This window comes from Bremia lactucae, linkage group LG4, assembly GCF_004359215.1.
Source record: "Bremia lactucae strain SF5 linkage group LG4, whole genome shotgun sequence".
Lineage (NCBI taxonomy): Eukaryota > Oomycota > Peronosporomycetes > Peronosporales > Peronosporaceae > Bremia > Bremia lactucae.
In genome coordinates, this window is record NC_090613.1 from 5,110,839 (window position 1) to 5,127,299 (window position 16,461).

Consider the following 16,461-nt stretch of genomic DNA (forward strand, 5'->3'; position numbering starts at 1 on the left):
TTAATTCTATTAAATATAAATCAGTCTGAAAATTACTACCTACTTGGGAAGTGCGCACGAGGAGACGGATTACCGCTCCCGTGACGTCACTTCACCAGAGTTCTCAGTGTGTTGGGTGAGGTCGCTTGCGCGCCCACCACAACTACCTCACTGCACGCAAGAGAAGCAGGTGCAAACCGCTTCCTTGCTGTGCTAGGGTGTGTGCTTAAGTAGAGCGTGGCCGCATTACGACGTGCCCGCCAACAAATACAGTTTTCATTTTACCCTCTTTAAGCTAGTTACCTTAAAGAGAAGTCTTCCTCTGCACGTACTAGTGTACGTGAAATAACGTAAGGCTCCACTCGCAACTGAAGCAGTGCGAAGTGGACTTATACTAAAACAGTACAAGTCGTAGTGCCCCGTTTAAGTGGGTGTTTTCTCTGAGCTTTTGGGAGCTTTCTCTGGGTGTTGTCAAAGTGATTCTGTTGGGAAGCATCAAAGGGAGGGCGAACCCATAATTCTCCTATTTTTATTAGCACATAATTTATTTCGCAAAATAAGTGCCATTTGGCTGGGAGATCAACCAGAACTCCAATCATTGCGTCAATATGAGATACTTCATTACGAACATGTTTATTTTATTTTACTTTACAACTAAAACAATAAAACCTGGAAGGATTGACAAAGCTTTAAAGTGTCGCAAAATAATTTGCTGCCTAAAAGCTTTGGCACCCTAAAGCGCCTTTCGTAGCTCATACATTAAATTAAACTTCAAAAAGTCTCATGACGCCATCACGCAGCAATTGTCGCAACGACCAACCTGTTGGGCGATTATGTCCATCATCTGAATGGCGCCAGGACCAAAAAATCCACCCCGAGTGTGCTTTGCTGAAGATTTCAAGTTGCGCCGATGCAAACTGCTGCAGTCCGTGGCGGTCTTCACACGGAAACGCACAACTTTGAGCCCCAAGACTCCACTCGTCAATGAGTAGCCAATTACCACCCCACGACGAAATTTGATCGCCATAGCGATGCACGGCTTGTAGCACTTGCTTTCGGTTCTGACCTTCGTAGCCCCAAAGGAAATACGGATGCCACTCGTGCCATACATTATAATAATTCGGGTATCGCATAAAGTCTTCCATAAACGGCGGGCATTGTTCAGTCAGCAATGGTGCTACAGTCAGTACACAGTCGTTGCCCGTCGCTCGGATTTCAGAATAGGCCCGCTCGTAGTAGGTACGAAGCACATGCGGATCGGTTGGGTGTTCAGGTTCATTAAGCAGACCAACGCCTAAAAAAGACGGACAATAGCGGTAACGGGAAGCCAAAAATCCTGCTAAATACACTGTGTTGTCGACATTCTCCGGATACTGGCTCCAATATTTAGCACCGCTATCCACTGCAGCACTATGGTCGCGGCCATTCTGAGATCCTTTTGCTGCGTGAATGTCCACAATCACGGCCATATCGTGGTTTATACACCAATTATTAACCAGCTCATCGAGATACAACAATGCACGAGGGGCGAATACCGTCCATTCCTGCTTGTTGGGGAAATCTGTTGGGTCAAAGCCCATGATCCAGTAGCCCACAGGCACTCGCACTGTATTAAGACCAAACCGTTTCATCTCGGCAATATCATACTCGGTGATCCACGTGCGCCGATGTTGCCCAAAACGCCGGTCACCTTCGTCATGGCCCAAAAATTTCATGGTCGCGAATTCTCCTTGATCTTTGATTTCATCTGGAACGCCATGCCATATGCAGGAGTCCCATGTCATCCAATGCTCGGCGACAAGCCATCCGCCAAGATTAACACCTCGGCACGGAAGATCTCCGCGGCGCAGTCGGGCTTGGAGCGAATCGGATGCAGCACATGACATCGTTAATGGCTCGGCAAATTTCAAGAACGACTAAACCCTATCCATTTGAGAATGGCTCAATATCAACGGGAAAGAAGAGAGTTTCAAGTCTTCTCTTTGTAAAGGAATAAATAACTTACAATATTTTTTTTTGAAGTGCCCTTTCAGTTTTTGGCAGAATATTTATCATATGTCAAAGAGTGTATCTTAATTAGATAAACTCGATATTCTCTATGTATATTTGTTGTAACGGGGCACCCTTTGCTAGTACCGATAACAGTACAAGTCAACCTACACTGATTACAGAGAAGGTGGTGTAATGGGGCACACTTCGGTTGGTGAAGTGTTGTTGTGGTACATTTATTTTATGGGTAAATTACGCTTTTATTATATTTAAAATAGTGGCTGACTAAATTCCCATTTATTATGGGTAACATATGTGGTAGCTCAGTTTCCTTTTGATCTTAAAGCGTCTAGTACCTTCCTTAGGCTTGCGCATTGATCTGTGGGAGACAGATTCCTTTCTAAGGTATATACTCTCGGACACTAGTTGCCACTTGGTTCTACGAACGCCTGAATCCCTTGAACTAGGATTCACTAAGCTTTACAAGCTTGTACGACTCACTGAGTTGTCAAGCTTACTAGTTCTATAAATCTAAGTGACTTTTGAGTCTATAAGTTTTCCTCTGACTTAAGGAGCAAGGTAGCTCTGTCACACCTGGTAGCACTCGTAGTCAATCTACGCCTGTCTTTATGAGAGTAAGCCTCTGGTAAAATGGACTCTTTTCCAGAACTCTCAGGGGCGAAACGCTCAGCGTTCGAGAAGCTCAAAACCTTGTTGGGCTAGAACAAATTGAGTTCATCATGTCCCAGGGGCCAGAGGTTCTGTCTGGATGCAAGGCTTGAAGCCTTTATACGATATGAATCCTTCATGACCGGACAGGTTCAGGATTACCTTGCGGCACCTATGCCAACTCGGTACATCTCCGTACCTGATTCAGAGCCTAAGGCTCGCTCTTTAGTTGTCAATGTGAAGTCATTTGAGGAAAAAGAGGGGGAAAACTTCTCTTTTTGGAGTAAGCAAATGGAGATGCTCGTTGACTCCGCCTTGTTCAAGACCCGGTGCAAAAATCAATTGTAGTTACAGTCTTATGAGGGGTTTCATGAGGGCGTTGCTGTGAAGAGGCAGTTCATAGCGCAACGCGCTGAGATCTGCGTCTTTAAATCTGCTCGCGTTAGCACGCCTGTTTACCGTACAAGCTCTTCGAGCACGTCGGTATCGTCTAATAGACCGGAACCCATGAACTAAGCTTCGTTGAGGAAGGAGAAGAAGCACTTCAAGCTGTGGAACAGCATAAGAACATCCATAGATGTTATAGGTGCGGAAGCACGAAACATTTACGTCCGACCTGCCCCTACGAAATACGCGTAAAGCTCGAAAGAGCAACAATTCCGCCTATCCAGAAATCTGGTACGGTGCACGAAAAAGTCGATACCCTGTAGGTGCGGGGCGTCCTACTGGGGAAGATCAAGGAGGTGCAAGTAATCAGGACCTAGCCCCAATTAGTTCGGTACGCAATGGCACGAAGCGTCAGAGCAAGCTAGCTTGTTAGTCACTCAGGCGACTGTCAAGGGCTTTGACAAGCCATAACCAATTTAATTGACTCAGGAACGTCTTAAAATCATGCTCGACGTTTTTCCCTTGAGGGAAATCAACAATATGTTGAGGCGCTTTAAGCGCATGAAACTGATACAATCACTGTTCGCTTAACGGCTAAGACTCGTGTCACTGTTCCTCAGGTCCCGTTGAACTTAGGTATGATGTTTCTGGACATTGACAGTGTGGAACGCTGTCTCGTCCTTAATTTGGATTCGAGATATGATCTCATCCTTGGTATGGCTTGGCTTGAACGTCATTAGCCATAGATCAATTGGAAGTCTTAGACCTTAGCTGCCACGCGCAATGTTCCTAGCAAAGTTTTGGAGAGTCATGAACCCGCCTTTGCTCGGCAACAAAAGCGCTTTTGGCGCGAATCACTGACTGAATCCGTCAGTATTTTAGACATTGGAATGTCTGAGTCAATAAACTCCATGTTGAAACATTTATTCTGGGCCCGACTCAGAAAAAGGGGGTGAAACGGCACGTACTCCGTTGAGTGACACTCGTTGTAATAATAATTCACCGAATGCTGAAAGTATTGTAGGCTTAAGGCTGGATTTTTAAGCGGGTAACATCCCTGAGATACGTGGAGTGGCACGTCTAAGTCAACCGAGTTTGGTCGGCCCAGGTGTCACCATACTGAGTGTCAGTAGTGACACTATAGGCGGTTCGCCAGAGCATTTCGGGTCAAACCCTTCTATTGCACGTGAAGTGACACGTAAATGGTCACTGCACAAGGAAGTTGAGTTACTTAACTCCTTGTCAGATGTCGGATCAGACGCCAGCTCTGGTATGAAACCAATACAGGCTGAAAAATTCAGGGACGTAAATTTCCCGGCCTCTAAGAGGCGTATTGTCTCTACTCCGAGACAGGAAAGACGCGAAGCGTCTAAGCCCTCACTAAGTGATACGAGCGAGCAATTGGATACGCTTGTAAATGGTAACCGGTAAAATCGAAGGAGAAGATAGCCTTACGGCAATTTCTTCATTACATGCTCTGTTAGAGCTAGACGAAATGCTTATTCATGAGTACGGCCGAGCCTTAAAGGCTGGCGACTTTTTCTGAGATGGTGGTCATTTGACTAACGATTGAGTTAAACTCATCGTCACTTCTGGACTAAGCTGTCCTGGAGGACACAAAAGTTGCGCTTAGTGCGCGTAGTGGATCATCGACTCTTAAAGATCCTACGGATCTATCCTAATCCTTGATTATGGACTTCCAAGATGTGGTATGTATTAGTTCACCATCTGTTTATTCTCGGATAGAGGTGTCCGTCATGAAATTGACTTGGTTCCTGAAGAATGGGCGGATGGGCAGCCTTGAAGATGGCGGCCCTCAACTATGTCGTTGCATACTGACTAACGCATTTTCTATAGTCAAGAAAAATAGTTTAAGCGCATTGCAAATCAATTTACCAAATACCGTTTTACAAGATAGTGGCCTTTACGAAAGGAACAGTGTGACGTCATTGACGATTTCTTCCGTGCTAAGCACAAGGCTGGGATGGTACGAGAGAAAAAAAATTCCCATTCGACACCGACGTTTTGTGTCAAAAAGCCAAATGGTAATTGGCGCATTGTACATGTTTATAATAAGCTTAACACTGCCACTATACCAGCGCAAACCCCCATCAAAACCCCATTTCTAGAAAGGATGTTCTCCAATAAAATATGGTGGACGTGCGATGTACATCGAACATGAATTAGTCGATGGTTAGAACCAAGTGCTCACGGGAGCCAGCAATATCCATCTTACAGTAATTAGCACCCCAAACGCATGCTATGGGAATGGTTGGTTATGCCACAAGGCCTTTCCAACGCTCCGGCGACATGTAATTATCTTGTGACGCAACTGTTCCACCTTCATGGAGGTTATGCACAGCCCTATTTACTGACATTATTGTTCATAGTCGTGTAGAGCAGGGTCGGTCGGATGTGGAAAACCACATCGACCATTTGCGAGTAGTGTTCGAGTGCATGCCCAAAAATAATTTGTATACCAATGCATCTAAATGCATTTTTGGCGCAGAAGAAATTCCCTTCTTAGGGTTGAAGCGAGGCCTTAGAGCGGATACTGCAAAGGTAAAAGCCATAATTGATTGGCCGGTTCCTAAGAATCAAAAGGATTTGCTTAAGTGGTTGGGTCTCACCAATTATTTAAAAAAATATAGCGAAAACTACGCTGATATGGCTAGGCTATTATCTAATCTCCTTAAAAGGATACATAATGCTGGACTAGCACCGAGAATGATGTTTTTAAAGCAATTAAGGATAGTCTTATTCATGCCCCAATTCTGGCTTTACCAAATCCAAATTGGCCTTTCAGTGTCGTAGGCGAGTTTGATGCTAAAAGCGTGAGCGAGGCTCAACGCTTTGTGGATGAGCGATAAGCCATCACAGGAAAAGTATGGCAAGCGCACAGGACAAGCAAAAAGAATGTGCGGACCGAAATGGTCGCAAAAATAATGAACGCTTTAGAGTAGGTGAAAAAGTACTATTAAGTACTGCTACCCTCTCTATGAATGCAATTTCTGTACTACCTGGAGGTACTACGAAGTTGTTGCCACGTTTCATTAGGCCCTTTACGGTGGTAGAAGAGGTTGGAGACCTTAATTATAGGCTCACCCTTCCCGCATATATGAAGACGCACCATGTATATTTACGTGGGTCGTCTGAAACGGTATGTAGACCCAAATGAGGTCACATACCTCCATCCGTTAAGGAGACCGATGGTGACGCCGATTGTGAGTCGAGCGTCGTTCGGGTGAGGGGGACGGAGAAGGCGAAAAACTTTTAGCCGATCGACTCCTTTCAGCACGAAGAAGACTCGGAGGGCGAGGGACATCACGCGAGTAACGCGGATCCCTCAGCATTATCTTCTCCAGAAGGTCCAAGCGAGTCTTTAGGCGTTCGTAACCCTGACGAGCCTTCGCTCGGACATCAGGAAGATCCGAGTTCAGTCGCAAGGCTTGACCCTCGCGATCCACAATACGTCGTTCAGCAGCGCTCAACGCCTGTGACTGAACGGACGAAGGTAAGGCAGCCACGAGTAGGTGGGCGAGGTCGCCACTCCTATTGGACGCCGCCTGTAATGATGGATGCGGTTGGGAAGCAAAGCTTCCTTGTTCTTTGATAAACAGCGCCCGGCTCCCTTTTATTGGTTCAATTTTCTTATTAAACCCACGACACAAACTCTTTTAGCGGCATCACTACCGCACTACCGCCACCACAAACTTGCTACAAATACTTACTCGTCACTTTCTCACTACCATCATCACCACCACACCGCATCACTATGTCGTCTGCAGAAACCACGCTTCTACCACCGCCTCAGTTGGTGTATACCATAGTAGAAGAGGCTACAGAAGCGGTACAGCTATACGCTCGGACAGATATGACTTTATTACATGCTTTGTATTAGTATATAATAAAGTTAGTATTAGGTAGATAGAAACAGAAGAACTTGATTATATTACATACATTTTGCTTGTAACCCTCTCTAAAGCAAGTGTTTTAAAGAGCGTCTTCCACTGCACGTACCAGTGTCCGTGAAGTGACGTGAGGCACCACTCGCACTAAAGCAGTGCGATGTGGACTTGTACTGAAGCACTCCAAGTCGGCAATGCCCCGTTCCACTGCGCCAGTTGAAGTCGATCTTCGTAGGCTGCAGGAAGTAAACCATGCTGAGGCGTCAAACAACCGTAAGCGACAATTACTTGATGGCATCCGAGAATTACGTTGCTTCCCAGTGATCGAGGAGCATCTGCGCATTCGTGGACTAGGTCGGCCAAGTGGATCAACCCAGCGCTTACCATCTGCCTTTGAACGTGTAGAAGCTGCTCCAGCAGAAGCGAAACCAGGACGCACGTGCAGTGTGTGCAAGATGACAGGATATAACGCCCGAACCTGTCGACAACGCGCAGCTACACCCTCCTCACACAGTAGTATACTTCATATAGTGTAGGCGGGCACGTCTTAATGCGGCCACGCTCTACTTAAGCACACACCCTAGCACAGCGAGGAAGCGGTTAGACCGTCTACTCTCGTGTGCCGTGAGGTAGTTGTGGTGGGCGCCTTCGCGGTCTCACCCTACGCACTAAGTACTCTAGTAAAGTGTCGTCACGGGAGCGGTGATCCGACTCCTCGTGCGCACTTACCAAGTAGGAAGTAGTTTTAGACTGATTAATATTTAATCGCATTAAATATAAATACCATTTTTTACTATCAAAAATGTCATCTTTTGTAAAACACTAATATATATTGCGAGCATATGCCAGAAAGAGGGGACTTGGCGTTTCACAATCTTTCCACTCAAAGCAGCTGGAAACGCCAAGCTTACGGACATGTACCGCAATTTTTTGTCAGTCTTGAACTGGACGCTTTTTAGATATCGATCATATTATTGAAAAATAGGACGAGTATTGCTATTTTGTGGCCTGCTAGGACGTATATTGCTATTTTGTGGCCTGCTACCTTTCTAGATATCTCGCGTAACGGATGACGCTAGGCATCATCCCTCGTAATGTGAATACACCTTCGAGCATCACGTACACGGGTTGGTCACAAATGTAAACCACACCCGAGTGGTGGGTCTAATTACTTTATTTAAGTAATCGACCATCCACTTAAGTACACCAAGTGTACTTAACGGGGACTGTGTAACATTAGGGCAACATAAGCCCGTTACATATCACCGATGCCCCTTCCATCTAAATGGTCTCGTTTAAATGGGCCAAAAGCGTCGCTCCTAGAGCACAGACGCAAATATGGCGGCTTAAAATCAGGAAAGGCTCAGGGAAATCGCTCAGGCGTAACTTTCCCGATCCCGGTCGTGTTGCGTTTAAATGAAATGACCGACAAATACGAGGCGGAATTCACGCGCCGCATTCATCCGCATTCCGATGCGATAAAACAGCGGTCGCAGCGAATTAATTTCGCCTGCTTGCGTGTGAAAAAAATCATGGGCGGTATTGTACCCCTGTTCTTCTCACAACGCTACTTCTGCAAGTCCATTTGAGAATAGCGAAGTGGCCTCAGCTGGTGCTCCTTTTCATAGACAGCCACCAAGCCGGGCACATCAATACGTAGGGTATCGATCGGTTCCCAAGAGTCAAAACTCTTCGGGTAACCTTTCCATTGGACGAGGATCTGATACCTTTGCCTTACGGAGCGGTGGGCAAGCAACCTTTCAGGGTGGGCGCTCCCGAATGGCGCTCTTCGTCGTTTGAGTTTGTATGAATCCCAAAAAGTAAATAAAAATGATTTCGTTTTGGCATTACGGCAACATTTCTTTATGTACTTTTTGTCAAGAAAGCAAATTGGTTCATTACGCTTTTGTAATTCATTTTGTTGAGGATATATTGATTTTGCTGTTTCCCTTTTAGTTCAACAGCGTCGTATTTTCGGCTGAGCCAACACGGATCCCCTTGTTCGACTGCTCGTATGCATGTGCATGCACGAGTATACGCTGTGCTTTCGGGTGTTCAATAAAAATCTGCAGCTCTGAAATTGCGCGTTCAACGAACCCTTCTTTATTGTTAAGGTGTACATATTTCTCAGCAATATGTTGGTATCGTCGCGTAATTTCGGTCATCTGCAAGACCACCCACACAAAAAAACATTAGACATATCAGTAAATACATTAGCTGTACCACAGGATCTTACCCGAGCTTTAGACGGTGTACGGTAAAAGACTTCCTTTTGCGCATCAATATCTCTGAATGCCTTGGCTAGTGGATCCACCTGTTGCTGTTCCATGTTTTTGTTTTCATCGCCACGAAACATGCGTGAAACGGACGTAGCGACTTCACTAAGCTTACCCATAAAGTTCATCGAGATTTCTTTTGCCTTTTCGGTCTGCTCTGCGCTCAAAAATGGCAGTAATTGTGCCGCCAATCCCGCCGTTGCTTGATCACGCCCACGCTGACGCGGTTTACCAATAATAAGTCTCAGATTGCGAACAATTTCGTCTGTGTGCTGACTCAGAAATGTTCGGCACGGCAGCTGGCGGTCTTTGAAAAAAAACGTTATTGACTTGCCTCCGTGCGGAGTAATGCGTACAATATCCTTGAGATGTATCAGTTCTCCGATATACACATTATCGCTGTCTTTCTGCTCCATCCCAGCATCAGATGACGCAAGCAACGCGATATAACCAGACTGCAACAACATGGGGGTGTTTTTTAATGTCGACGTTCTCGGATCCACCTCCCGACATGAGAAAATGGCTCCACGTGCGTCACTTCTACGCATTCTATTGTAGCTTTGCTCACCATTATAATCACTTTCACCCTTCAAAGCTTTTTTAATTGACGGAGATTTGGCTGGCGATGGGTCCCTCTGTTGTATTTGGTGGAAGAATTCGTGCACCAACATTCTAAGGGTCGTAGACGGACTCCATTTTTGTAATAGCGACAATTTAAGCGTAAAAGTCGGTTCCTTTTCTTCTGCTACAAGTGCTTTACGTTCGCGCAACTCGACAGGGAGGTAGATGGCGCCATAGCGAATTTCCACCTTGGGAGCTTGAAATGGGTACTGCACATGGCCGTCGGCTAGTTTCTTTTCCGAAAAAGGCATAATAACGAGCAAATCCACTCGGGGCACCAGTGATAGAGCAACCGAGCTGTTAATAAAAGGCACGAAACAATAAAACTCGCTCTCGCAAATTCCACGACTTTCGGAAATCTGCGCGCGGTGAAGCGTAGCACCAGAAGGCAAGGCATCAACGACTCGACATTTTTCAATCTCGCGGTGCACACGAGTGGACCAGATATGGCGTTGCCTTTTAGGAGAAGAGCACGCCACAGGCGACAATGACTCCATTAATGTCCCTTAGAAGTGACGTTGGTGAGGATGACATCACTGCAATTTGATTGGGGATAACTCGTCTTACGACAATTAATTGGGTATAATTATGGAACTTCTTAAGTATCTAACTCAAAGTGCTGCAATTTATTGTCGAACAACCACGTGCTTTTCCTGACAGAGCTACTTTTTGCTCGCTTTTATCTTCTCTTTTGCGTCTATCTCCTCCGATAAATCAAGGCCCTGAAACAAGGTGGTCTTGTCATTGCGGAGATGATTTAGCTCGTCGATAATAGACTTAAGCAGATCATTCTTGTCGTCCATCTTTAGACGACCATTGTTCATCATGGAAAGCTTCATAATCTCAAGTGCCTCCTTGTCTGGGTGGTCTACAGGTATCTCCACGTCCATCTGAGGCAACTTGATGTCGTCAATATTCCCCGTGTGGCCCATACGAGCAAAAGCCTCCTCTAAAATCTTGTCCAGCTTTTCCCCACTCGGCGGTTCGCTCGGAATATTTAACATGTCAGTAAATAGATCCGAACCCGTAGTGGCGGGCCAGGATTTGTCCTCCATCATTGCAGCAGGCTCCTCCCATTCATGCTCATATTCTTCTACGTGATCTGGATTAAACTCTCGGTATCCACGCTCACCTGTCGTCTCCATGTACTCGCGGTAAGGATCATACAGGTCGCTACTATCTTCTTCACCGATGTCTTTCGGGTCGCGGCGCCGACTACCCCGAAACTCATCGTCGTTATCATTGCGATGCTTACGAAAAGAAAATCTGCGCACAAGCTGTAGCTGCGAAGAGCAGTTCACGCGAGCCGCGTATTTCGAGGTTGTTCGCATAAGTGCCTGCAACATCATCCCTATCGATCTGTGCCTATGGCCTCTCGTTTGTATACCAATCTCTATCCAATCATGTGTCTTTTGGAAATGAGCGATTCATGTCGCGTTGAATAAATTTGCTCTATTTGTGACACACACTACAGAATCTAATGATGTTGATTTGAGGTTTGACGTGACCGTCACAGAAATGTAGAGCGTTGAAGGACCAACAATAACAATTATTGATAAAGTTGGCCACTGCATGGGCATGACCATTGGGGTTTTGACCATTTGCTCGCCTAGCATACAACGAAGCAATTGTATTTTTTGTATTGAAATCAATGCCATCGAGTTGTCGACATGAACTAACTATTGCGCGTGTCAAGCAGGAAATTAGCAATTTTAGCAGCCGGTCGGTGACACGATTTTTGCATGCTTGTAGCACACAGAGCCATAAAGTCTTGGACTACATACATGACAGTGTTGAGACAAGCTGGACTTTCGCAGCATAACGGAGTCATTATGCAATGAATAGATGTTGATATACCAGTTGCGTAGTTGATAGTGACCTCGAGGTACCAGGCAAACTCCCATGAGAATTGGTTGTTCCGATTAAATACGTCATTCTCAGTAGTGCAATTGATGTGCTATAACAACTTCCAGCCTTCAGAGTAGTGAAAATAATGAAGAAGTAAAATGAATCGCCAAAAACGTTCAGACACAAAGAAATATACCTCACGCGCTTGGCAACTTTAGCGTGACGTGATGCAATTTTATTGCTACGCTACCAAATCCAAAAATTTCTTGTTATTGATCCATTTTTGACAGCATTTTTGCAGTTCGACGGACATGGTCGGAGTTTTTTTTGCGAAGAGGTCGCTCACGCACCTTTATTATTCTTAATACGTTCAATTTGCTCGACTTTGCTCAAGCACATAATTCTTGGAATGGGATTGACCGAGCTTCTCAATAATTGCGCCATCAGCTTTTTTACAAGTACAAGTTGACCTGGCTCCATTTAAGAGCGTAAAAATGAATCTGTTGCGGCAGAATGCCGTCCGCCAAGGGCTAAACAATTCGAGTCGAATCCCAATTTTTTACAAATATATTTCTTGTCTTCTCTCTCTCACTTTTGTGTTAAACCGTCAAAAGGCGATCAATTCGTTGTTGCTCTCGCGTCATGACTTCCTCTCGAAAATACGCAGCTAAAAACTTATTACTGCTTAGGAAACTACGAAACGTTTCGCCACCAATTTCCACCACCTTTACTGGCTGAGTGCATCGCACACTAGTCTGGCGAGTTGCAATCTTGCTGGCTCGAGTTTGGCCAGACACACCCAATGGAAAGTAGTCGCCAGGGTGCAGCTCCTCCACGACGACTCCCTCTGTTGCCTTTAGCACTTCTACTTGACCATCGAGGATAATATAAGCCGAATCACACGGGTCGCCTTCCTTGTAAATAAAATCGCCCTTATTAAAAGTGTGCAATTTAACAGACTCTTTAGCAGCTTCCAAGCACTTGAACAAATGCTGCTGAATGTGGCGATGAGCGGTCTTCTCAAGACGGTGGTTGATCGACTCATACGTTCCTTTAAGGTTAAGATAGTCGTCTGCTACAACTTGCAAGACTTTACACGGTCTGTCGCTTTCTTCAGCACACCGATACGTCGCGATACGTGGAAGAAAGCGTCCATCAGGTCGCACCAATTCGATCTCGCCAAAAAAAGTTCCTTTTGGCAAGCGTCTCAGCTTCATTTCCTCATTTTCTGACGAAATGACCTTAGAATCGATAGGCCCTGGCAACGATGGTCTTGCCGCTGAATCAGCAGAACTTTTAGCGAGTCTATCAGCGATTAAAGCGTCATTTTCAGTCTTTTTCGAAGGCATCGACTTCTTAATGAGATTTTTGCATGATACTTCAACTTCACCATCTAGAAGCAAGTATACGTTGTGAGCACCAGCGTGCCCTTCTCTAATGATAGCCTCTCCTGGACGATACGTGGCTGACCGCAGTGTAGAGATCGTCATTTTCACAGTGTCATAATCAACAGCCTTGACAGACGAAGCATTCTGTTCAGGGTCACCCGTTCCTCCCACAAGCATTTCATTCAACTCGTTGTCACTCAATTGCTTGCCAAAACTTCTACTCACACGCGCAAGGTCACTTTTAGAAATAAATCCCTTTCCTTCCTTATCAAAAAAATGCAATGTAGACAACAACGCATGTGTCTTTTCCGTCAAAGATTCGACACTGGAGCTAAGACCCCATGCAAAACTGCGCTTTATACTTTCCAGTTCTTGATACTCGTCATCGTCGAGGTTCTCAGCCATTGCATCAAGAAGAAGTACTGCCAAGATACTAGCACGTAAACGGCGACGTCCACGCTGGAATTTTTCCAGCAGCTCGACCGAATTCGCCATCGGCTCGCTACTTAGCTGGGCATGATTACGCAGCCAAGGATGCTGTAGCGCTTGCTCGGCATTTAAGCGCTTCTTCGGGTCTATTTCAAGTAATTTTAAAATCAAATCACGGGCCGAGGGCGAAATCGACTGCCATGCAAGAGACTGCGTGCAAAATTGTCCCTTCAAAATACGATTTCGTATCTACAAGCCAAATAGTCAAGTGTCAATTGATTGCAAATGATAATTTTTAGATTTTTATCTTACCTCCTCGTCAGACAAATTGTTATACGTATCAAACGGATGAGCTCCGCACAACAAAATATACAGCACAATGCCCAGAGCAAACATGTCTGACTTTGGTCCAAATTTGATCGCATCGGGCCCAGCTTGCGACTCAAAATCTTCACTTTCATCAATTTCCAAGATGACCTCACCATTCATACGGGCTTTGTGCTGCGCATCTCTACTATTTCTTCGATAAATCAATTCACCATGCTCTAATGTCTCGGGCGCTGCATACGCCGCTGTCCCCATCAAGTGCGAATCATAAAAAAAGCGTTCGCCCATGCGAAAGGACACGCCAAAGTCCACAAGACACATGCGACCTTTGTGCAGCAGTACGTTCTCAGGCTTGATATCTCCATGCACAATGCCTTTCCGATGCAAGTATTGTAATGCATCACATAATTGTCGAATAGTATTGCTCGCCTGTTGTTCAGAGTAGGCACCATTTGCGATCAAATGGTCAAATAATTCGCCATCTTGAGCCAATTCCTGGACAATAAACCAGCAGCAGTCGGTTTCGTACGTGCCTCGAAGTTGCAAGATATTCGGGTGCTGTCCAGCCACGCGAAGCACGTCGACCTCGCTCCAAAATTCACGAGCAGAGGTCTCACTTTTGCTCAGCATCTTTACAGCCACTAGCTCACCAGTGCGCTTGTCAATACCCTTTTGCACGACGCAGTAGCCTCCTTCGCCCACAATTTCGTCCAAAATCTCGTATTCGTCGTGAATATTGCCCCCACATCGAATTTTTTGGGTAATGGTGCTTTCCGTGGCAGCATCTAATTCCTGATCCCATAATGAGATAACGAACAGTAAAGAGCCCATGGCGGCACCCAACGCGGCGATTTTAGACCAACTTTCAGTAGCATCTCTATCTGTACTGCTGCAGCATCGAAATGCCGCTAGCGTAGGCTGGATACTGCTACGTCGATTTTGGGGGCTTGTTGACGTTACCGTCGTACGACTGTCGGTGTACCAGATACGTAATAATTTGCCTCGTCGAAGCAAAGCCAAATTCCTAATTACAATTTGAGATGCTCGCGACATAAGTGGTAAAGTAGCGAGGCGAGTCGGAGAGTAATCAATGATGGGAATTTAAATGATTTGGTGGATTATAACTACTAATTATTTGTACTGAATAAGACTTTATGCCATTTTTGTAAATTTCATTTACTCGGAAATTCCATTTAGAAAAAGGGCTTTTGTTTATAAAATAAGAGAAATTTCATTATATGTCCCTTTTTCATTTTTTTCCACAATATATATTACTTATCAGTGACCAGCCGTCACATCATATTCAAAATATTCGACCTCAACATGTCTGCCGCTTACTCTAAGCCCAACTTCACAATTAATAGCAATGTTGCCAACACCCAGCTTGACATCAATGAAGGTCTCGCCTCTTTAAAAGGGGTGCAGTTTGAGTCGTATGACGAGCATCTGGTGGTTCAGTTTACGTGTGGAGCATGATCGCGTTGGCGATATTAACAGCCTTTTTCCTCGACAGCAAGAAATTAATTCGTTTTGCTCATTCATTTCTAACAAATATTGGATGTGTCTGCTATAATTTTTACCACAAACGCATCAGAATAACGCGCAATAACAAAGCGGACACGGAGGTTTTTCAATGAACGGCCTGACAGTATCTGTAGGCGGGCACTTCGTAATGCGGCAAATCTCTACTTAGACACACACTCTAGCACAGCGAGGAAGCGGTTTAACCTGCTTCTCTTGTGTGCAGTGAGGTAGTTGTGGTGGGCGCGTAAGCGACCTCACCCAACACACTAAGTACTCTGGTTAAGTGTCGTCACGGGAGCGGTAATCCGTCTCCTCGTGCGCACTTCCCAAGTAGGTAGTAATTTTCAGACTGATTTATATTTAATAGAATTAAATATAAATACTTATTTTTACCAATTAAAATGATATCTCTATAGATATCATTTAATATGTATTACGAGCGTATCTTTATAGATACCTCGCGTAACTGATGACGCTAGCCGTCATCATGGATGACGCTGGGCGTCATCCCTCCTAATGTGAATGCGCCCATGTGCATCACATACACAAGGGTTGGTCACAAATGTGCACCACACCCGAGTGTTGGGTCTAATTACTATTATTTAGTAATTGACCATCCCCTTAAGTACCAAATGTACTTAATGGGGACTGTGTAACATTAGGGCAACTCTAGCCCGTTACACCATCCCCCTCTTTAAGAACGAATTTACATTTTTAAATTCGACAAAGAGGAGAGAGGAACTGCGAGCAGCTTTACGCGCCGCTAGTTCACTCGATCACTCTCGCGCACGTGTTTCCATACACGGCGCCCAAGATGCCACCTAAAAGGGGCCACGTTGGTGGGTCGTCTGCGAAGACGCCCACACAACCTCGCACTAAGCGCACGCGCCGCGTTAATTCGCCGGCTGCGTCTAATGCCTTAGTCGGAACGCAGACAGCCACTGCGGCTGTCGCGTTAACAGGGCTAAAGGATCCATCCCACTTTAACAGTGAGGATGTTGATCCGTCGCTCATTGTCGACTACAATGAGTCGACACCGTTGCCGTCACCTCATAGTAGTGATGCGGACAACGAGCTCATGAGGAGTGATGATGCGGCATTATTGCCCATCCAAAC

General features: G+C 45.4%; 4 protein-coding genes across 4 annotated transcripts; all 4 read right to left on the minus strand.

The window, feature by feature from the left end:
- Window positions 1-743: 743 nt before the first annotated feature.
- CCR75_000429 (uncharacterized protein) lies at window positions 744-1,865 on the minus strand (the record flags this gene model as incomplete). The annotated part of the gene is made up of 1 exon (XM_067958537.1): window positions 744-1,865. One exon carries the CDS (start codon window positions 1,863-1,865, stop codon window positions 744-746), a length of 1,122 nt encoding a protein of 373 aa, XP_067816947.1.
- Window positions 1,866-8,757: 6,892 nt separating this feature from the next.
- Window positions 8,758-10,326, minus strand: CCR75_000430 (uncharacterized protein; the record flags this gene model as incomplete). Its single annotated transcript, XM_067958538.1, has 2 exons — window positions 8,758-9,097; window positions 9,466-10,326. The coding sequence occupies 2 exons, from the start codon at window positions 10,324-10,326 to the stop codon at window positions 8,885-8,887; spliced, it is 1,074 nt and encodes a 357-aa protein (XP_067816461.1). The 3' UTR covers window positions 8,758-8,884.
- A 165-nt stretch (window positions 10,327-10,491) lies between these two features.
- Window positions 10,492-11,175, minus strand: CCR75_000431 (uncharacterized protein; the record flags this gene model as incomplete). Its single annotated transcript, XM_067958539.1, has 1 exon — window positions 10,492-11,175. One exon carries the CDS (start codon window positions 11,173-11,175, stop codon window positions 10,492-10,494), a length of 684 nt encoding a protein of 227 aa, XP_067816462.1.
- Window positions 11,176-12,276: 1,101 nt separating this feature from the next.
- On the minus strand, window positions 12,277-14,874 carry CCR75_000432 (uncharacterized protein; the record flags this gene model as incomplete). Its single annotated transcript, XM_067958540.1, has 2 exons — window positions 12,277-13,743; window positions 13,807-14,874. The coding sequence occupies 2 exons, from the start codon at window positions 14,872-14,874 to the stop codon at window positions 12,277-12,279; spliced, it is 2,535 nt and encodes an 844-aa protein (XP_067816459.1).
- Between the last annotated feature and the right edge of the window lie 1,587 nt (window positions 14,875-16,461).